General features: G+C 38.9%; 2 protein-coding genes across 2 annotated transcripts; both read right to left on the bottom strand.

The window, feature by feature from the left end:
- Nucleotides 1–81: 81 nt before the first annotated feature.
- LOC139190782 (uncharacterized) lies at nt 82–5,383 on the bottom strand. Its single transcript, XM_070811256.1, has 7 exons — nt 5,215–5,383; nt 4,915–4,964; nt 2,749–4,381; nt 2,532–2,662; nt 2,389–2,464; nt 1,766–2,305; nt 82–251 (listed from the first exon to the last, which is right to left on the bottom strand). Exons 3-7 carry the CDS (start codon nt 4,379–4,381, stop codon nt 82–84), a joined length of 2,550 nt encoding a protein of 849 aa, XP_070667357.1. The 5' UTR covers nt 4,915–4,964; nt 5,215–5,383.
- A 3,278-nt stretch (nt 5,384–8,661) lies between these two features.
- LOC103452506 (U-box domain-containing protein 43-like) lies at nt 8,662–13,466 on the bottom strand. Its single transcript, XM_008392005.4, has 4 exons — nt 13,160–13,466; nt 11,277–12,605; nt 10,888–11,185; nt 8,662–10,797 (listed from the first exon to the last, which is right to left on the bottom strand). The coding sequence occupies exons 2-4, from the start codon at nt 12,498–12,500 to the stop codon at nt 9,233–9,235; spliced, it is 3,087 nt and encodes a 1,028-aa protein (XP_008390227.2). The 5' UTR covers nt 12,501–12,605; nt 13,160–13,466; the 3' UTR covers nt 8,662–9,232.
- Between the last annotated feature and the right edge of the window lie 1,552 nt (nt 13,467–15,018).

Raw genomic sequence — 15,018 nt, 5'->3', positions numbered from 1 at the left:
AAGAAAGCTTTCAGCTTGCTTGGTTGTTGGTTTAAGCTCTGGATTTGGGGTTTGGAGGTGAAGGAAGCTTTCAGCATTCATTCAAATATTCCGATCGGTGTCCTTCTTTGGAGGTGAATGAAGCTTTGGGTTTGGGTTTTCCCTTATATCAAACTTGGGAGGCATTGATTCAGTACCAGTTGGTATCTGCTGCTGAGAAGTCGACATGGTCAGTGGGCATTTGTTCCATTGTAGAAAGAATTCATGGCCGCCTGAGGAGTATATCAGCAGAAACACTTTACACTTGAGCAAGAAAGGGCGACAGATGAGGGACAAGCTTTCAGCTGCCACACTGTGGAGGCATGGGAAAGATCAAGAAAAGCAAAATATGACCTTACAATAGTGTTCTTTCAACCCATTCTCTGTGAGAGCACATGGGAAACCAAAAGCAACAGCAGTTACCAGAAAAGCTCTCTCTTTTCTTTCACAGATTCACCAAAGTCTCTTTTCCTTTACAGAAAAGAAAAATGAGGAGTGAGAATGGATGGGCACGACCAGGCTGTCCAAGAAAAGCAAGTGGGTTTGCAAGCAAAAGATACCTTACAAAGCAACATGGGTGGACAGAGAAGGAGCGGGGATATCAAGAAAAGAAGAAAGCAAAAGAAAATTAAAAAAAAAAAGTAGACATAATTGCGGTGGTGATGGCATGCAGAAAAGAGAATTATGGCCGTGACCCATTGAGTAGAGGGTCAGATTTATTTTTGAATGATGTAATTTATTTTCCTTATCTTTCAGAGACATCTGTGTAACCCCATCAGAGGGCAAGGAAGAAAATATCGGTAATATCGGAAATATCGGTAGTCCGAAAACACGGAAATATCGATGGAAATATCGGTAAAATATCGATATCGATAAAAATTACATGGAAACCACGGAAATTGTAAGAAAAACTTGGAAATTTTTATTGAAACGTCGTAGGATGTTTATTTAGTCAATTATCTATTAGTTTATCACAAAAAATTGGAAGGAAATGCATTGCATGATGGATTTAACATTATCAAGTTGATTATATAGCGATCTGACAAACATTGTGAGTGTAGAAAATATGTAGTAATTAATGAAAGAAGTCTAAACACACCATAATCATTTATATATAATGAATTAGTACAATATTTTACACTTTAGTACCACATAGAGTTCCTATGAGGTTCAAAATTTTCACTATCTTCATCATCTCTATGTGTAGAATGAGTGTATTGTGAAGAGTAGTTATCAAATGATAAATCCCCAAAATAGTTTTGCATGTAATTGTTAATATACCACCCATATGGATCCGAGATTGGTTGAGGTTGTCCATAAGAAAAATCATTTGAAGATTGAGTCTGGGATTGTTTCCATGAGTCGCTCGATTCCATCCCAACAGGAATGGGATATGAAGGGTAGGGAAATGGTTGGTTATGAGTATAACCATAGTTACTACTTCCCAATCCAACAGAGTCTGAAGTTCTAGATAACGAGTCATCTTCTTGACTTGACAAAATCCCCTTGCCTCTTTCTCTGCGAGTATAGTCCTTCCCTATGGCACCAATTCCTGGTCCTGCCTGCCTACTGCCATGGTCATCATCCTGTGTTGCATGCGTGAAGTTTGCCTCACCAGTGAAGGGGCTCATATATCCGGGAGGTGGTGGTCCATAATAGTTTCCATATCCACCACCACTACCTCCAGCTCCACTATGTCCTTCATCATTCCCACCTCCATTGGTAGGTGAGTCTCCTGATCTTGTACTAGAGCTATCATTAGTATCAGCACGATGTTGTGGTTGTGTAGGATTGGAAGAAGGTGGAATTCCAGTGTTGCTTGGTCTTGGGTACAAAAGTTCTTCGAAATAGTCAGAGCTGCTAGATCCCACCTCCTCCTCTAATACTCTTTCTACATTTATCCCTTCATTACGTGCTTCTTCAGCAACTCTGGGAGCTGGGTTGCCTTCATCATCATCTAAATGAAGAGGTCTAATCCATTGAAAAAGTTGGTTACCCTCCGTATCATCATCTTCACCAACAATATCAAACACATCTAGTGGGTCACCACGGTCGACATGATCGATTTCTGCTTCCTTATCTCGAATTTGAAGCTTCATGTTGTAGTAGCAATAAACTAATTTTTCCAAGCTACTATGAGCCAACTTATTTCTTTGCTTTGTGTGTATGAGTGCAAATGTGCTCCAATTTCTTTCACAAGCAGATGAGGAAGCTGTTTGTGATAATACTTTTATTGCTAACTTTCTCACAGTTGGTGCATCGGTCCCATACATGATCCACCATTCAGCTACAATGAAAAATAATGTTGATAAGCCTAATAACTCCAACAAATTCTATTATAAACTTATAGTGAAATATGTTTATACTCACTAGGAGACATATTTGTTCGAGCAGCAACTGATGTTGGTTCTCCAAATGTTCTTCTTGCATCTTTAAACCATGTTAGCTGAATACAATAAATTGTGTTAGTTTAATCCAACAAAGTAATTATTATAATTTAAGTAATTGTGTACCTCATTTCCAAATTGGCCAACTGCTGGTGATGCAGGGTCTAATTTAGAGTATACATTATGTACAGCACGTATAAGGTCACCATCATCTCCAACACCGGGTCTGTATTGGTATCGGGGATTCAAATAATATGCTGTTCAAAGAAACACATACTCTAATAAGAGAAATAATACTTATGCAACTAAAGAAATGAATTGCAAATTATAACATAATTTATACCTGCTGCATGCAAATCGTGGTATAATGTTTTATACCATCGGTCTTCAATTATTTTTATGACCCACCTTGCACCATGTTTTCTTTCCAATTCATCCTTCACTACACGCATCAACTCATATACTGCCCCCATAGTAGGATACACTTCTGTGTCAACGATCTGTAAAACTTTGTAAAGAGGTTCAAACACTTGACACACATGTTCTGTTTGAGTCCAAAAAGCATGATCAAGCACTATACTTTCCACCATACGACCTGTATTTGAGCGGCTGAAATTGTGGTTGGCCCAATCGTCACTAGTGAATAGTTGCTTCAACCCTGCTTTCTTCTTGAGTAGGCTGTTTAATGCAATATAGTTGGTGGCGAATCGAGTGGTAGCTGGACGAATAATTTCTCCTCTGCAAAATTCACGCATCTTTGCCAACAACCAACCGTGATTGTAAATATAATTTGTGATCGTTCTAGCTCTTTTGACCACAGTAGCAACATTCTCTCTCTTCCCCATTGCCTCAAACATGAGATCAATACAATGTGCTGCACATGATGTCCAAAACACATTATGATGCTTCATTAACTTTTTTCCAGCTTTGACAAATGCAGAACCGTTGTCGGTCACGACTTGGACAACATTATGCTCTCCCACCTCCATGATTACATCCCTCAATAATTTGTAAATATACTTGTAATTCTTTATATGGTCTGAAGCATCAACAGACTTCAAAAAAATTGTCTTTCCCTTAGAGTATACCATGAAGTTGATGATAGATAATCTGGTCGGGCCGGTCCATCCGTCACACATGATTGTGCAACCATTAGTTTCCCACTTTGACCTCAACTTGTTAACATACTCGCCAATGTCTTTATACTCCATATCCAAATATTTGTTTCTTATCTCATAGGGAGTGGGAGGTTGTGCTCCAACACCGGCCTGTTGACATCCCACTACCATATTTTTGAAATGATGTGATGATGCCTTCGCAGCAGGGACATTTTCATAGATAAAGAACTTGCTAATTAGACGCCCCATTCCCTCCTTCACATTACCTCCCTTGAAATAACTCCAAACACTCTTTTGACGTGCGTTGGATGACTTATATAAACTTGGGGCTATTGGTGGTGTTGGTTGTGATTCTCTAAGACTGCCTCCCCGTCTCATTTGTGCACCACCACTTGTCCCGGAACCTTGTCCCCTATTAGGAATTTTATGAAGGTGTTCTCTTTCCCATGCTGACTGTTTGGAGGCACGTAATGCTTGTTTCAAACTGCGTCGTTCTTCAGGTCCCATGTCATCATCACATTCGTCCTCATCGTCATCATCATCACTGTCAACCGCTTGGCCAATGACTTCTCCTCGTAGCCCAGCTCGAATATTTTCCATTCCTTGTGTTATCTTTTCCTTCTGCTGTTTTTTATTTTTTAATAATGTGCTGATGAATGCCTTCACTTCTGGGGGGACATTATCGCATCGTTGGACATTTTTTGCTGGATCTAATCCACTAAGATGGTACTTAAGTCGTGTCACTCCACCACTCTTCATTACCCGACCACAATATTTGCAAATTGTGCCATGTTTGTTTCCGTCTATTGGGTCTCCATGTTCCCAAGCTGGATCACGTTTAGTAGCTCCACTAGACATCTTAAACGTACCTACATTTAATTTTCATGAAAATTAGACAAATATTTTTTGGCCAAAAAATATAGTAGTGAATCAGTGATGACGGTTATATAAGAGAACCTAAATAATAAAGTTATTGTACAGAAGAATTAAATACGAAGTAAAGAAAATGATTGTAAAAATTTAAGTAATTAAAAAAATAATATGGATTAATAAAACCTAATATTAATGAATAATAATCCAATTTGATAAAAAAATAATCCTAATATAAAACATAGTGATGAATAATAATCCAATTTGATAATAATCCAATTTAATAATAATCCAATTTAATGAATAGTCCAATTTGATAATAAGCCAATTTAATGAATAATCCAATTTAATGAATAATAATCCAATTTAACAATAATCCAATTTAATGAATAGTCCAATTTGATAATAAGCCAATTTAATGAATAATCCAATTTAATGAATAATAATCCAATTTAACAATAGTCCAATTTATTTGTTGTTGTATAAATTACAATAATATAAATATAAGTTTGTAAACTTACCTTAAATATGGAACCCTTTGTGTTCAAGCTTTGGAATAGATCTGGAATGGCTTTGAAAATGGTAAGGGAAATAAAATAATAAATAACATTAAACATATTAAAATAATCCTAGGGAATAATTATACAACATTACTTAATTACTTAAAAAAAAATTAACATGTAATTGTTAACATTACTTAATTACCTACAAAAATTAACATGCAAGTATTAATTACTTAAAAAAATTAACATACGAGTCCATACAAATTTATTTGTTGTTGTATAAATTACAATAATATAAATATAAGTTTGTAAACTTACCTTAAATATGGAACCCTTTGTGTTCAAGCTTTGGAATGGATCTGGAATGACTTTGAAAATGGTAAGGGAAGAAGAAGAAACGAAAATGCTCTGAGGGAATGCCTCTGATACTCCACCTTTGATAAGGTTTTGCACATGCTCTGAGGGAATATAAGTATATAACAGAGAGTGGAACATGGTTTTGCATGTGAAAGCATATCACAGACTCACAGTGATACACGGTTTCATTATTAAAGTTCTATTATTCGTTGTCCATTGTCTGCAATTGTAAAAAGTGATTGAAAAATTAGTGAGGTGAGTCAGATGGGGTCAATCAACCACAGAGGCACACACACAGACATGCTATTATTCGTTGTCCATTGTCTGCATTTGTAAAAAGTGATTGAAAAATTCATGAGGTGAGTCAGATGGGGTCACTCAACCACAGAGGCGCACACACACACACACACATGCCATCACACACGCACACAACACACGCACACATATCACACACGCATACGGCTCTCTCTCTCTCTCTCATTCTCGATCCTTCTCTATTCTTCTCTGAGTCTGAGGCGCCGGACCTCTCTTCTCCCCCTTCTCCATTCGACCCACACACACACACAGATCTCCCCTTTCTCGATCATTCTCTCTTCTTCTCTGAGGCCCTCGATCCTTCTCTCTTCTTCTCTGAGGCCCTCGATCCTTCTCTCTTCTTCTCTGAGGCATGACCTCTCTTCTCCCCCTTCTCCATTCGACCCACACACACACAGATCTCCCCCTTCTCCCACTCTCTCGATCCTTCGCTGCCGTTGATCGTGGCTCTGGCGAAGTTGGACTTGGCTCAGTCGTCTCTGGTGGTGCGCCGCTGAGCAAGGAGTTGGCCCAGTCATCGATTTTTCAGGTGAGATTCCATTGAAACCCTAAGCCTTAAACCGACATCACATATGTTGAATCGTTGATGCATGCGTGAAATTTGAAGCTTATGTGTGAAATTGAAGTTAAAAATTGCGTTTTTGCAAGGTTTTTGGGACGAAATGGGCTCGGGAACAGGCACACCATCTCCGGCGTTCGATATCGGAGTCCGACTGCATCGTTCAACAAAATATCTCGATATTTCCAAAATATCGCGATATTTGGACGAAAACCACACGGATACCTATTTAAATATCCATTCCCCGAAAAATCGATATTATCGGCGATATTTCGCCGATAATATCGATATTTAAATCCATGTTAGAGGGTAATAAAAAAAAAACGGCAAGCCCAAAATAATAGGCTGGAATGTTATGTGACGGGCGAAGACCCATATGCCCAAAAGAGCCTGGCCCTCTATTATCACCAACCAGGTGATCAAAAGTACGTCCAGTACTACAAAAAATTATTCGGCAGCTTGCCGTTATTATCACCAACCAGGTGATCAAAAGTACGCCCAGTACTTCAAAATTATTCGACACCTTGCCGCTATTATCACCAACCAGATAATCAAAAGTACACCCAGTACTCCAAATTGATTCGGCACCCTACCGCTATTATCACCAACCAGGTGATCAAAAGTACGTCCAGTTCTCCAAAATTATACATAAGCATCACTCATGTCAATCATACATAAACATTCATGAGCATCACTCATGTCAATTATACATAAACATTCATGACCATCATTCATGTCAACATTCATGAGCATTACTCATGTTAACATTCATGAGCATCACTCATGTTAACATTCATGAGCATCACTCATGTCAATCAACATAAACATTCATGAGCATCACTCATGTCAATCTAGCTTCGAAAGCTTCATTTATAGAACTCTAGCTTCGAAAGCTTCATTTACAGAGCTCTAGCTTCAAAAGCTTCATTTACAAAAGCTCTAGCTTCGAAAGCTTCATTTACAGAGCTCTAGCTTCAAAAGCTTCATTTACGGAGCTCTAGCTTCAAAAGCTTTATTTACAGAGCTCTAGCTTCAAAAGCTTCATTTATAAAAGCTCTAGCTTCAAAAGCTTCATTTACAGAGCTCTAGCTTCAAAAGCTTCATTTACAGAGCTCTAGCTTCGAACGCTTCATTTACAAAGCTCTAGCTTCAAAAGCTTCAATTACAAAAGCTCTAGCTTCAAAAGCTTCATTTATAGAGCTCTAGCTTCGAAAGCTTCATTTACAAAGCTTTAGCTTCAAAAGCTTTATTTACAGAGCTCCAGCTTCGAAAGCTTCATTTACAGAGCTCTAGCTTCAAAAGCTTCATTTACAAAAGCTCCAACTTCGAAAGCTTTATTTACAGAGTTGTAGCTTCAAAGCTTCACTTGCAAAGCTTCACCTACAAAGCTTTAGTGCAGGGTATACAAATACCGCCTCCAAACAACCGCCACTTCGGCCCATACATGGATTCAATTTGAAGTCTCCAACCAACAGACTCTATTGACCGAAGACTTGGGGGACTACATTATGTACCATATATTGGGCCTCAACTAGGCCTTATGAAAAATACTTGGGGGACTCTAGCCCATTATTTATGTATTGAGAAGCGAGCCCTTATTTTATAAAATGGACTCACTCACCATCATTAGAGAGCATCAATTCTAGCCCATTATTCATGTATTGAGAAGCGAGCCCTTATTCTATAAAAGGGACTCCTTCACCATCATTAGAGAGCATCGCCGCCTACTGAGCAACCGCCTCGTCGCGAGCATCAACTCTAGCTCATATTTATGTATTGAGAAGCGAGCCCTTATTCTATAAAAGGGACTCCCTCACCTTCAAACGCCATAGGCCGAGCCAACCAAGGCAACATAAGCCACAAGCAGAGCAGCCTCGCAACATATGCTACTTTTAGTTGAGCATCATTTCAAATTGGGCACCGCCTCATATCGAGTATCAGTTCTAGACGACATCTAGTTACTTCGGCCGACACATGGACTGAATTTCAAGTCTCCAACCAAAAGACTCTCTTGACTAGAGACTTGGGGGACTACTGTTTGTACCATACTTAGGGCCTCCATATTTAGACCTCTTATAAATACTCGGGGGACTCAAATGTAATTATGTAATAAATGGAGGGGCAAATATGTAAAAAGGGGAGGAGCCCTTATTCTATAAAAGGGCCTCCTCACCCTCACAAACCTCAAGCCCTCTCACCCTCACAAAGCTCATCTCTCTCAAGCTCTCATGCTCACAAACAGAAAGCCCTCTCAAACTCTCTTTCTCTGGGGACTCCCCCTCACCCTTGTAATCCATACATACAATCAAAGAAATACAATCAGTGTGGACGTAGCCCAAACATTGGGGTGAATCACGATACATCTTGTGTTATTTACATTTCTTGCAGATTCACGGTCGGATTTATGTTGTTCCAAGACCCCTCGGTTTTGTGCATCAACAATCTTTAAATTGTGGCTTTTATATCTTTCTGTAAAATTACAGAAGAAAAGGAAAGGAAAAGAGATTAGAGTTTAAGTTTTCAAGCACAGACTGTAGGGTAATTCTGTTTGCATATTCGTGGTCCATTGGAGGTGAGATGGAGCCATGGCAGGGGAACAAGTGACAAAGTTTATGTCTATCATCTAGTAACCTGAACAGAGCATGTCACATATGTTTCTTTCACAACTCATGTGTTGTGGTGCAATTACAAAAATGGCAAATGGAACAAATACTACAAATATTATGCACCAGGTATCTGTTCCTAATTAAGGTCCCATTTGGTGACTCGGATTGAATTTGATTGGATATCTCATTAAATTCAAGGGAGATTGAAGGAAGAAGTAAAGGTCAATTTCCAAGCTTTTTCGAAGATAATGGTGGAAGATGAACTAGTTTGGAAAATAACTTATCCTCTCAACTTCCAAACTTTGTCGAAGTTAATGGTGGAAGATGGACTAGTCTGGAATATAACTTATCCTGAGTTTCCTTGATGACTAATCCATCTTCCACTTTTAGTCTCGACAAAATCTGAAAGTTGGCATCTGATCTTTCTTCAACGTACCTTGAATGTGGTGAGTTAACAAATCCAATCCATTCCTAAGCACCAAATGTGCCTTAAACACTTTTAGAAGTATGAGGACTGATCGGGGATGATTCCCATCTGCCTAAGTACCAAAGCTGCTTTTTTCTTTAGTTCATCATCCTGGAGAAGTTGGACAAGGATATTCTCAAACCTCTTCTTTAACGTCTCAGCGATAGTTGTATGTACCAAGATCTTCTGAAACAGGTCTAAGGCTTTGGTTTTTGCAGATGAGGATCCTTTGTCCAAGAGTTGCAGAATGGCAACCACACCCTGGTTGTCCACAATGGCAGCAGTTGCATCTGTTAGTGTGCTGTGGTCAATTAGCAATGTTTCAAGTGCCGTCAGAGCTGCCTCTGCCACACCAGACTCCGTCTCACTCAAAGTGCGCACAAGCGGCTTCACAGCATCTGCCTTAACCAGGCAGAAGGTATCTCTTGGTGAACAAGCAGCACCATGAACAGGACAGGAGTTTGCATTCTCTGATGATGCCGAAAAGCACAACATAATGGAAACATTCTTCATTAAATCAAAGAGGGGCACAGGGTGCTTCGTTTGCTTGATGGTTTCATTGGAGACTGACAGGCTGGCAGACTGGGAAAGTTGCGCAAGTGCAATGGCTGTTCTCTGCTTAGCTAGTGAGCTGCCACGGGTTAGAACACGAACTAGTGATGGGTACACTTCAAGCCTGCCCAATTGTTTCTGAAGTTCGGGTTTGTTGGGTTCTGTGTAGCGCAAAAGGGCTGCTAGAGCATTCTCCAGTAGAGATGTGCCTTGGTTGGATTGTGCTCTGCTCCCCCAATTTTCCTCATCCATGCTGCAAATTACCTCATGAATGGCTTTTAGTACTTCTGATTTTCGGAGTATCTCATCAATACTACTATCTTCCCTGGGAAGCTGGCTGATAATTCCTGCCGCAGTTGACCTTTCTTCAATATCCGGTGAATTAATGAAGATCATTGACAGGGTGTTAATGGCACTTTCTTTTGCAGGAGATGGTGGAAGGGGAACCCCATCTGGATGATCTTTGGATATGCAATATATAAGTTTCATTGCCCATCTTCTCACAGCAGGATGATCGCTATAAAGGGAAGAGAAAAGGTGAGCTGTTGCCTCCTGTTCAGATCGTATTATATCTCGAGCTATCTCTGATTTATAGCTTAGTTCAACCAGTAGGTGCAAGAATTGAATCTTGGTTTGATCTTCGGAGCTGGTTACAAGATGCAATAGTACACAGACATTGTACTTCGATTGCAGCTCCTCCAAGCCCTGATATTTTAGTTGTTCAAATTGTTGACTCGCTCCAATCATGTTAGCAAGAATCTCAGCTGCTTCTTGTTTCAAGTGTGGATCAGACTTGTTAAATGAGATGAGACCAAGCAAATGTGGTATAGTGGCAGGGTCTTTAAGAAGTCGTTTTACGATCCTGGGATATGCTACGAGTTTCTTGATGGATTTAAGGCAAGCTGATTTGCATGCTGGAGAGCTTGAAGACAGCATCTGAACCAAATTCTGTATAAATTGCGGCTCCTTTAAGTCTTCAACACTATTCTCCTTGAGTTGCATATTCACCAAGGCTGCAGCCATCAATGTTCTGGTCTCCTGTGGTGCTGTGAAAAGAGACCAAGGGAATATGATTACGTTGTGTAACAGTCGAAAGGTATGGCATTTACCTTCGTTATCAGGCATATCATTTTTACCTTCATTGAAGCGAGCAACGAAAGGTTGAAAGTGTCCTGCTTCAGCCATCTTGACAACAAAATGTGTGTTCAAGGAGAGGTTCTGCAATACCTTACGAGATTTCTGTGACACTTCAGTGTTATCTTTATGGAGTAAAGAAACCAGAAGAGGAATGCAATCTTTTGCATTGCCTATTTTCTCCCCAAGGGTTTCCTTTGCTGACAACTCCAACAAGACTGCAACGGCATCATGTTTGCTTCCGGCTTTGTAGATATGCTTCACAATTCTCCGAATGCCCCCTGCTTTGACAATGGTTTCCTGAAGGCAAGCAACAACACCACTTACATCCAGAATAAGATTACAAAGTTGAAATGTAATTGGGCTAAGCAAGCCATTCGTTTTCTTTTACCTTTTGTTCATTGTTGTGTTTAGCTAAGTAGTAGAGACATTTTAATGCTGCCACAGCATTTACCCCTTCATCTTTTAAGATTACCGCCAGCTTTGTTGCAAGTCCTTCCTCTGCAGCTTTGGTTACATATCTTGGCATTTTTAAAAGAACTTGCATGTCCTCTAAAGCCGTGTCCTGTCTCGAGTTGTCAATGGATTTGAGTCCATGAACTGCAGCTTGGAATTTCAGGTCCTGGTCTCTTTGATTCCATTCTTCTATAGAGTTTCGAAGCAAAAGGTTAGGTGTGAGCTCTAGAGATGAAAGCTCCTGTCTGCAGGTGGGGCAGTTCTTCTCTCCTCGTCTAAAGTGCTCCTGAATTGCCTTCCTCTCAAAGCTGTGACCGCAGATAATTGCTACGGGGTCTGTCATCATCTTTTTGCAAAGTTCGCATATGAACGAACCAATTGGGTACTGCTGGTGGTAAGTAGAGGTTCCCTCGTCATCTGGTCTAGTAACAACTTCTGTAGCATAGAGGAAGTCAATCAGTTGCGATAGCTGGAGTGCCTCTGCCTGCTTCTTTTGTGCTTCCATCTCTTCTTTCTCTTGCTTCAAAAGTTGCAGCTCATTTTGTACCAAGGATGAATTTGCCCTAGCACCAACGGCATCTGCAATCTTTTCCAAAAGCTTTTGAGCATTCTCCCTATTCGTAGCATTTTGTGACATCGAATTCTCCATCTCTGAAGCAATTGATTCTGTTGCAGCCGCTGACCTGAACTCCATTGACTCCAGATTGTTGATGATCTGGTTAGTCATCGAATTCAAGTGCAGCGCGATATCAAGATTGACCAGCTGAAATGAGGAGATGGTATTAGCAATATCTTTAGCTACTTCCTGCATCTGCAGGAGCATTGAGTGGGATTTAAGCAAGAGACGGAGGCGGCTTCCATATTTGTAATCCTTGATTATCTTGCTAGCTTTTTTCAACTGACGGTTCAATGTGGTCAGTTTAGCCTTTGTGGACTCTAAACCCAGCGCGTTTTCAACCTTCCGGGCATTCAACTTGTCGAGGAGAATATTTAGCTCAGATATACTCCTGGAGAACTCCAGAAAGCTGTCCTTTTCAAACAACAGATCCTTCGTTTCGCTAACAAGCCCTGTGGCTTGAATTGCAACCTTATTCCATAATTCCTGCAGCACTGCCACTCCTACATCCTCGATTCCGATATTGAAATCCATTTTATTCATTTTTAGTTGTTGGTTACATTAAGATGGATGTTCCAAGTTTCGCTAGTTTCATATGATGTCAGTCAATTTCATAAAAAATCCACTCAACTCCATTAGCATCCAGACCTGAAATCCTCCAAACAGCAAACAATTTGAAATTAAGAATTCTGAGACTAAATCTCAGTACCATTATTTGTTCTTTCATAGTCTGTCTTTGCTCAAGCATGATGGATATCTCAATTGCTACTATGATCACTTTTTCTCAGTATGTCGTCGATATCTGATTTTCCATGTCATAAATTGAGATTTGATTTATGATCATTTTGGCCTATTTTTCGTTATAACAAAACAAACGATGTTCTAACCAATATGAATACGCCTACATCTGTACTCAACTACGATGCTAAAGCAGAAATGCAGTACATTGTAATTTGCAAAGCAACTCTAAGATCAATCATGGCTGTTGGGCAAGACCCAAAATCTACCTAAACTCGGTTAAAAACCAGACTCACGAGAATCAAACTCTTCTGACAAATAATGTAAATGTTACTACAAGCAAAAGATAAAATTAACAAATTATGTCTTGAAAATAATTATCATTTAGCATTTATTTGAAATTAAACTTGATAAACCAAAGGAAACGAAATTAAAAGAAAAGAAGTTGCAAGTGAGTTCCTGACCTGTGGGAAAAGGAAGATGGAAGGTACAAGCTTCGAACTCTTAAGTTGCAGAATCCATGGAGGAGTTAAGTCAAGGAGCTGAGGTTTTTGCAGGAAGTTAGGAAGAAGAAGAGGATTGAAAGAGTGTAGGTGGGAAGGTCAAGCTGAAAGACATCTACAAAGTCCTCGTACCCTTCTTTTAGTACGTCGTTCGTATGTGTGGTAAAGGTTCCCGGTTGAACTTTTCTCACGCTGCTAACCGACTGAGAAAGCTCACACAGGACAGGAGAGCTAACTTTATTTTATTTTATAATTTGGTTTCAGTGTTGAGGTCAAATCTTGCTGTAAGACATAATATTAACGAGAATGATTTTGATGGCACGAATACAATCGTATTATCTTACGTCATGAGAGTTCTTCTCTTCCACAAGGCACAAGGCACCAATTATAAAAATTAAATAAAAAAAATCTGAAAAGCTTATCTTGACGAAAAAATTATTTTTTTTAAATAAACATTTACATTACATCAATATCGTCAAGAAAACAATAAAATCCACACAAAGCGAGGAGGAAAAGATACAAACTAAACTATCACCAAATTCAAACTTTATCTCGAGCAGTTTGACCAAAAAAATATTGTCAAGAAAGCGATACAATTCACACAAGAAAGGAGAAAAGATACAAACTATCACCAAAACCAAATTTCATCTTGTGGAGTGTGACCAAAAAAATCTATCTCAAGGCAAGATCTCATACAAAAATATTGTTTTAAAATTCTCTGCATTAGACAGTTAGCTATTGTCCCGATTAATTCTTAAACGTCTGAAATTAAGAAATGGCGTTTATACCTACTTAGGCGTCCACCTGGCCCAGCAGGCGCCTAGGTCGCAAGTCTTACTTAGACATAAAGTAGATAACTTTCATTTTGTTCTTATGTTCTAATACTTTATAATCTATATGTCATTCTACTTTGTAACTTATGTATTTAAGTGGAATTATGTATTTTTTTAAGTATAAGCATACACTTATTGAAACGATATCTAATAAATTTACTTAAATCCGCCTAGGGGTTAGGGCCTAACCAACTACTCAACTAGTTCCTAGCGTCTTTTAAAACCTTGCACAAAAGATAATTTAAACTCCAAATAAATCATCACCTAAAACAAATCTGCAGTTTAAACTCACTTCATCCAAACATATAAAAGAGTCATTCTCTGTTATCAGCGTTATTTGTTTATAAGAGATAAATTACTAATTTAATATATGGAACCGAGTGTTTTAGCGATGAAAACGCAGCATAGGGTAAAAAGCATATGGGTTCAAGGCAAAACCGAAAGCTAAGAAGTTAATTAAACAGTGATCACAATTTATAAGAATACGTGAAAGCGTGTGTATTATAAAACTAAATAATGAAAGGTGAAAACTGAAGACCGAAGACTGAAGACTGAAGACTTTAGACGGAGTCGCATTAAATGGTGGCCGGTGACTGGAAATTCCAACCGTGTTTGCGTCTCTTCCGTGGCAAAAAACTAAAGACTGGGACATGTTTCACAATCCGAATTCGTCATCGATTTCCTTTTGCGTGACAAACTGGCCGGCTTGGCCATATCATAGCAGACCAATGACATTGGATTAGGCATAGAAATAATTTTAAAGCAATTGGCACAAAACAATCAATTTCCAAATCTCAGTTATTGAAAATTATTTGATTTCAGTAATGCTGTTTATATTTGATCATCATATCGTCAATCTTTGATGTTGTCAGTATAGTTTTAATTTCTTCAACAATTGAGATTTAATTTATGATTATTTTGTTCAATTTCTCATAGTTTTTCCTTCAAAAATTACTTTTATTGGTTTTTCTTGTTTCTATTACTTGC

The sequence above is a fragment of the Malus domestica genome, chromosome 13 (assembly GCF_042453785.1).
Source record: "Malus domestica chromosome 13, GDT2T_hap1".
Classification (NCBI taxonomy): Eukaryota; Viridiplantae; Streptophyta; class Magnoliopsida; order Rosales; family Rosaceae; genus Malus; species Malus domestica.
The sequence above is the reverse complement of the archived record's forward strand: the minus strand, read 5'-3'. Positions and strand labels throughout refer to the sequence as shown.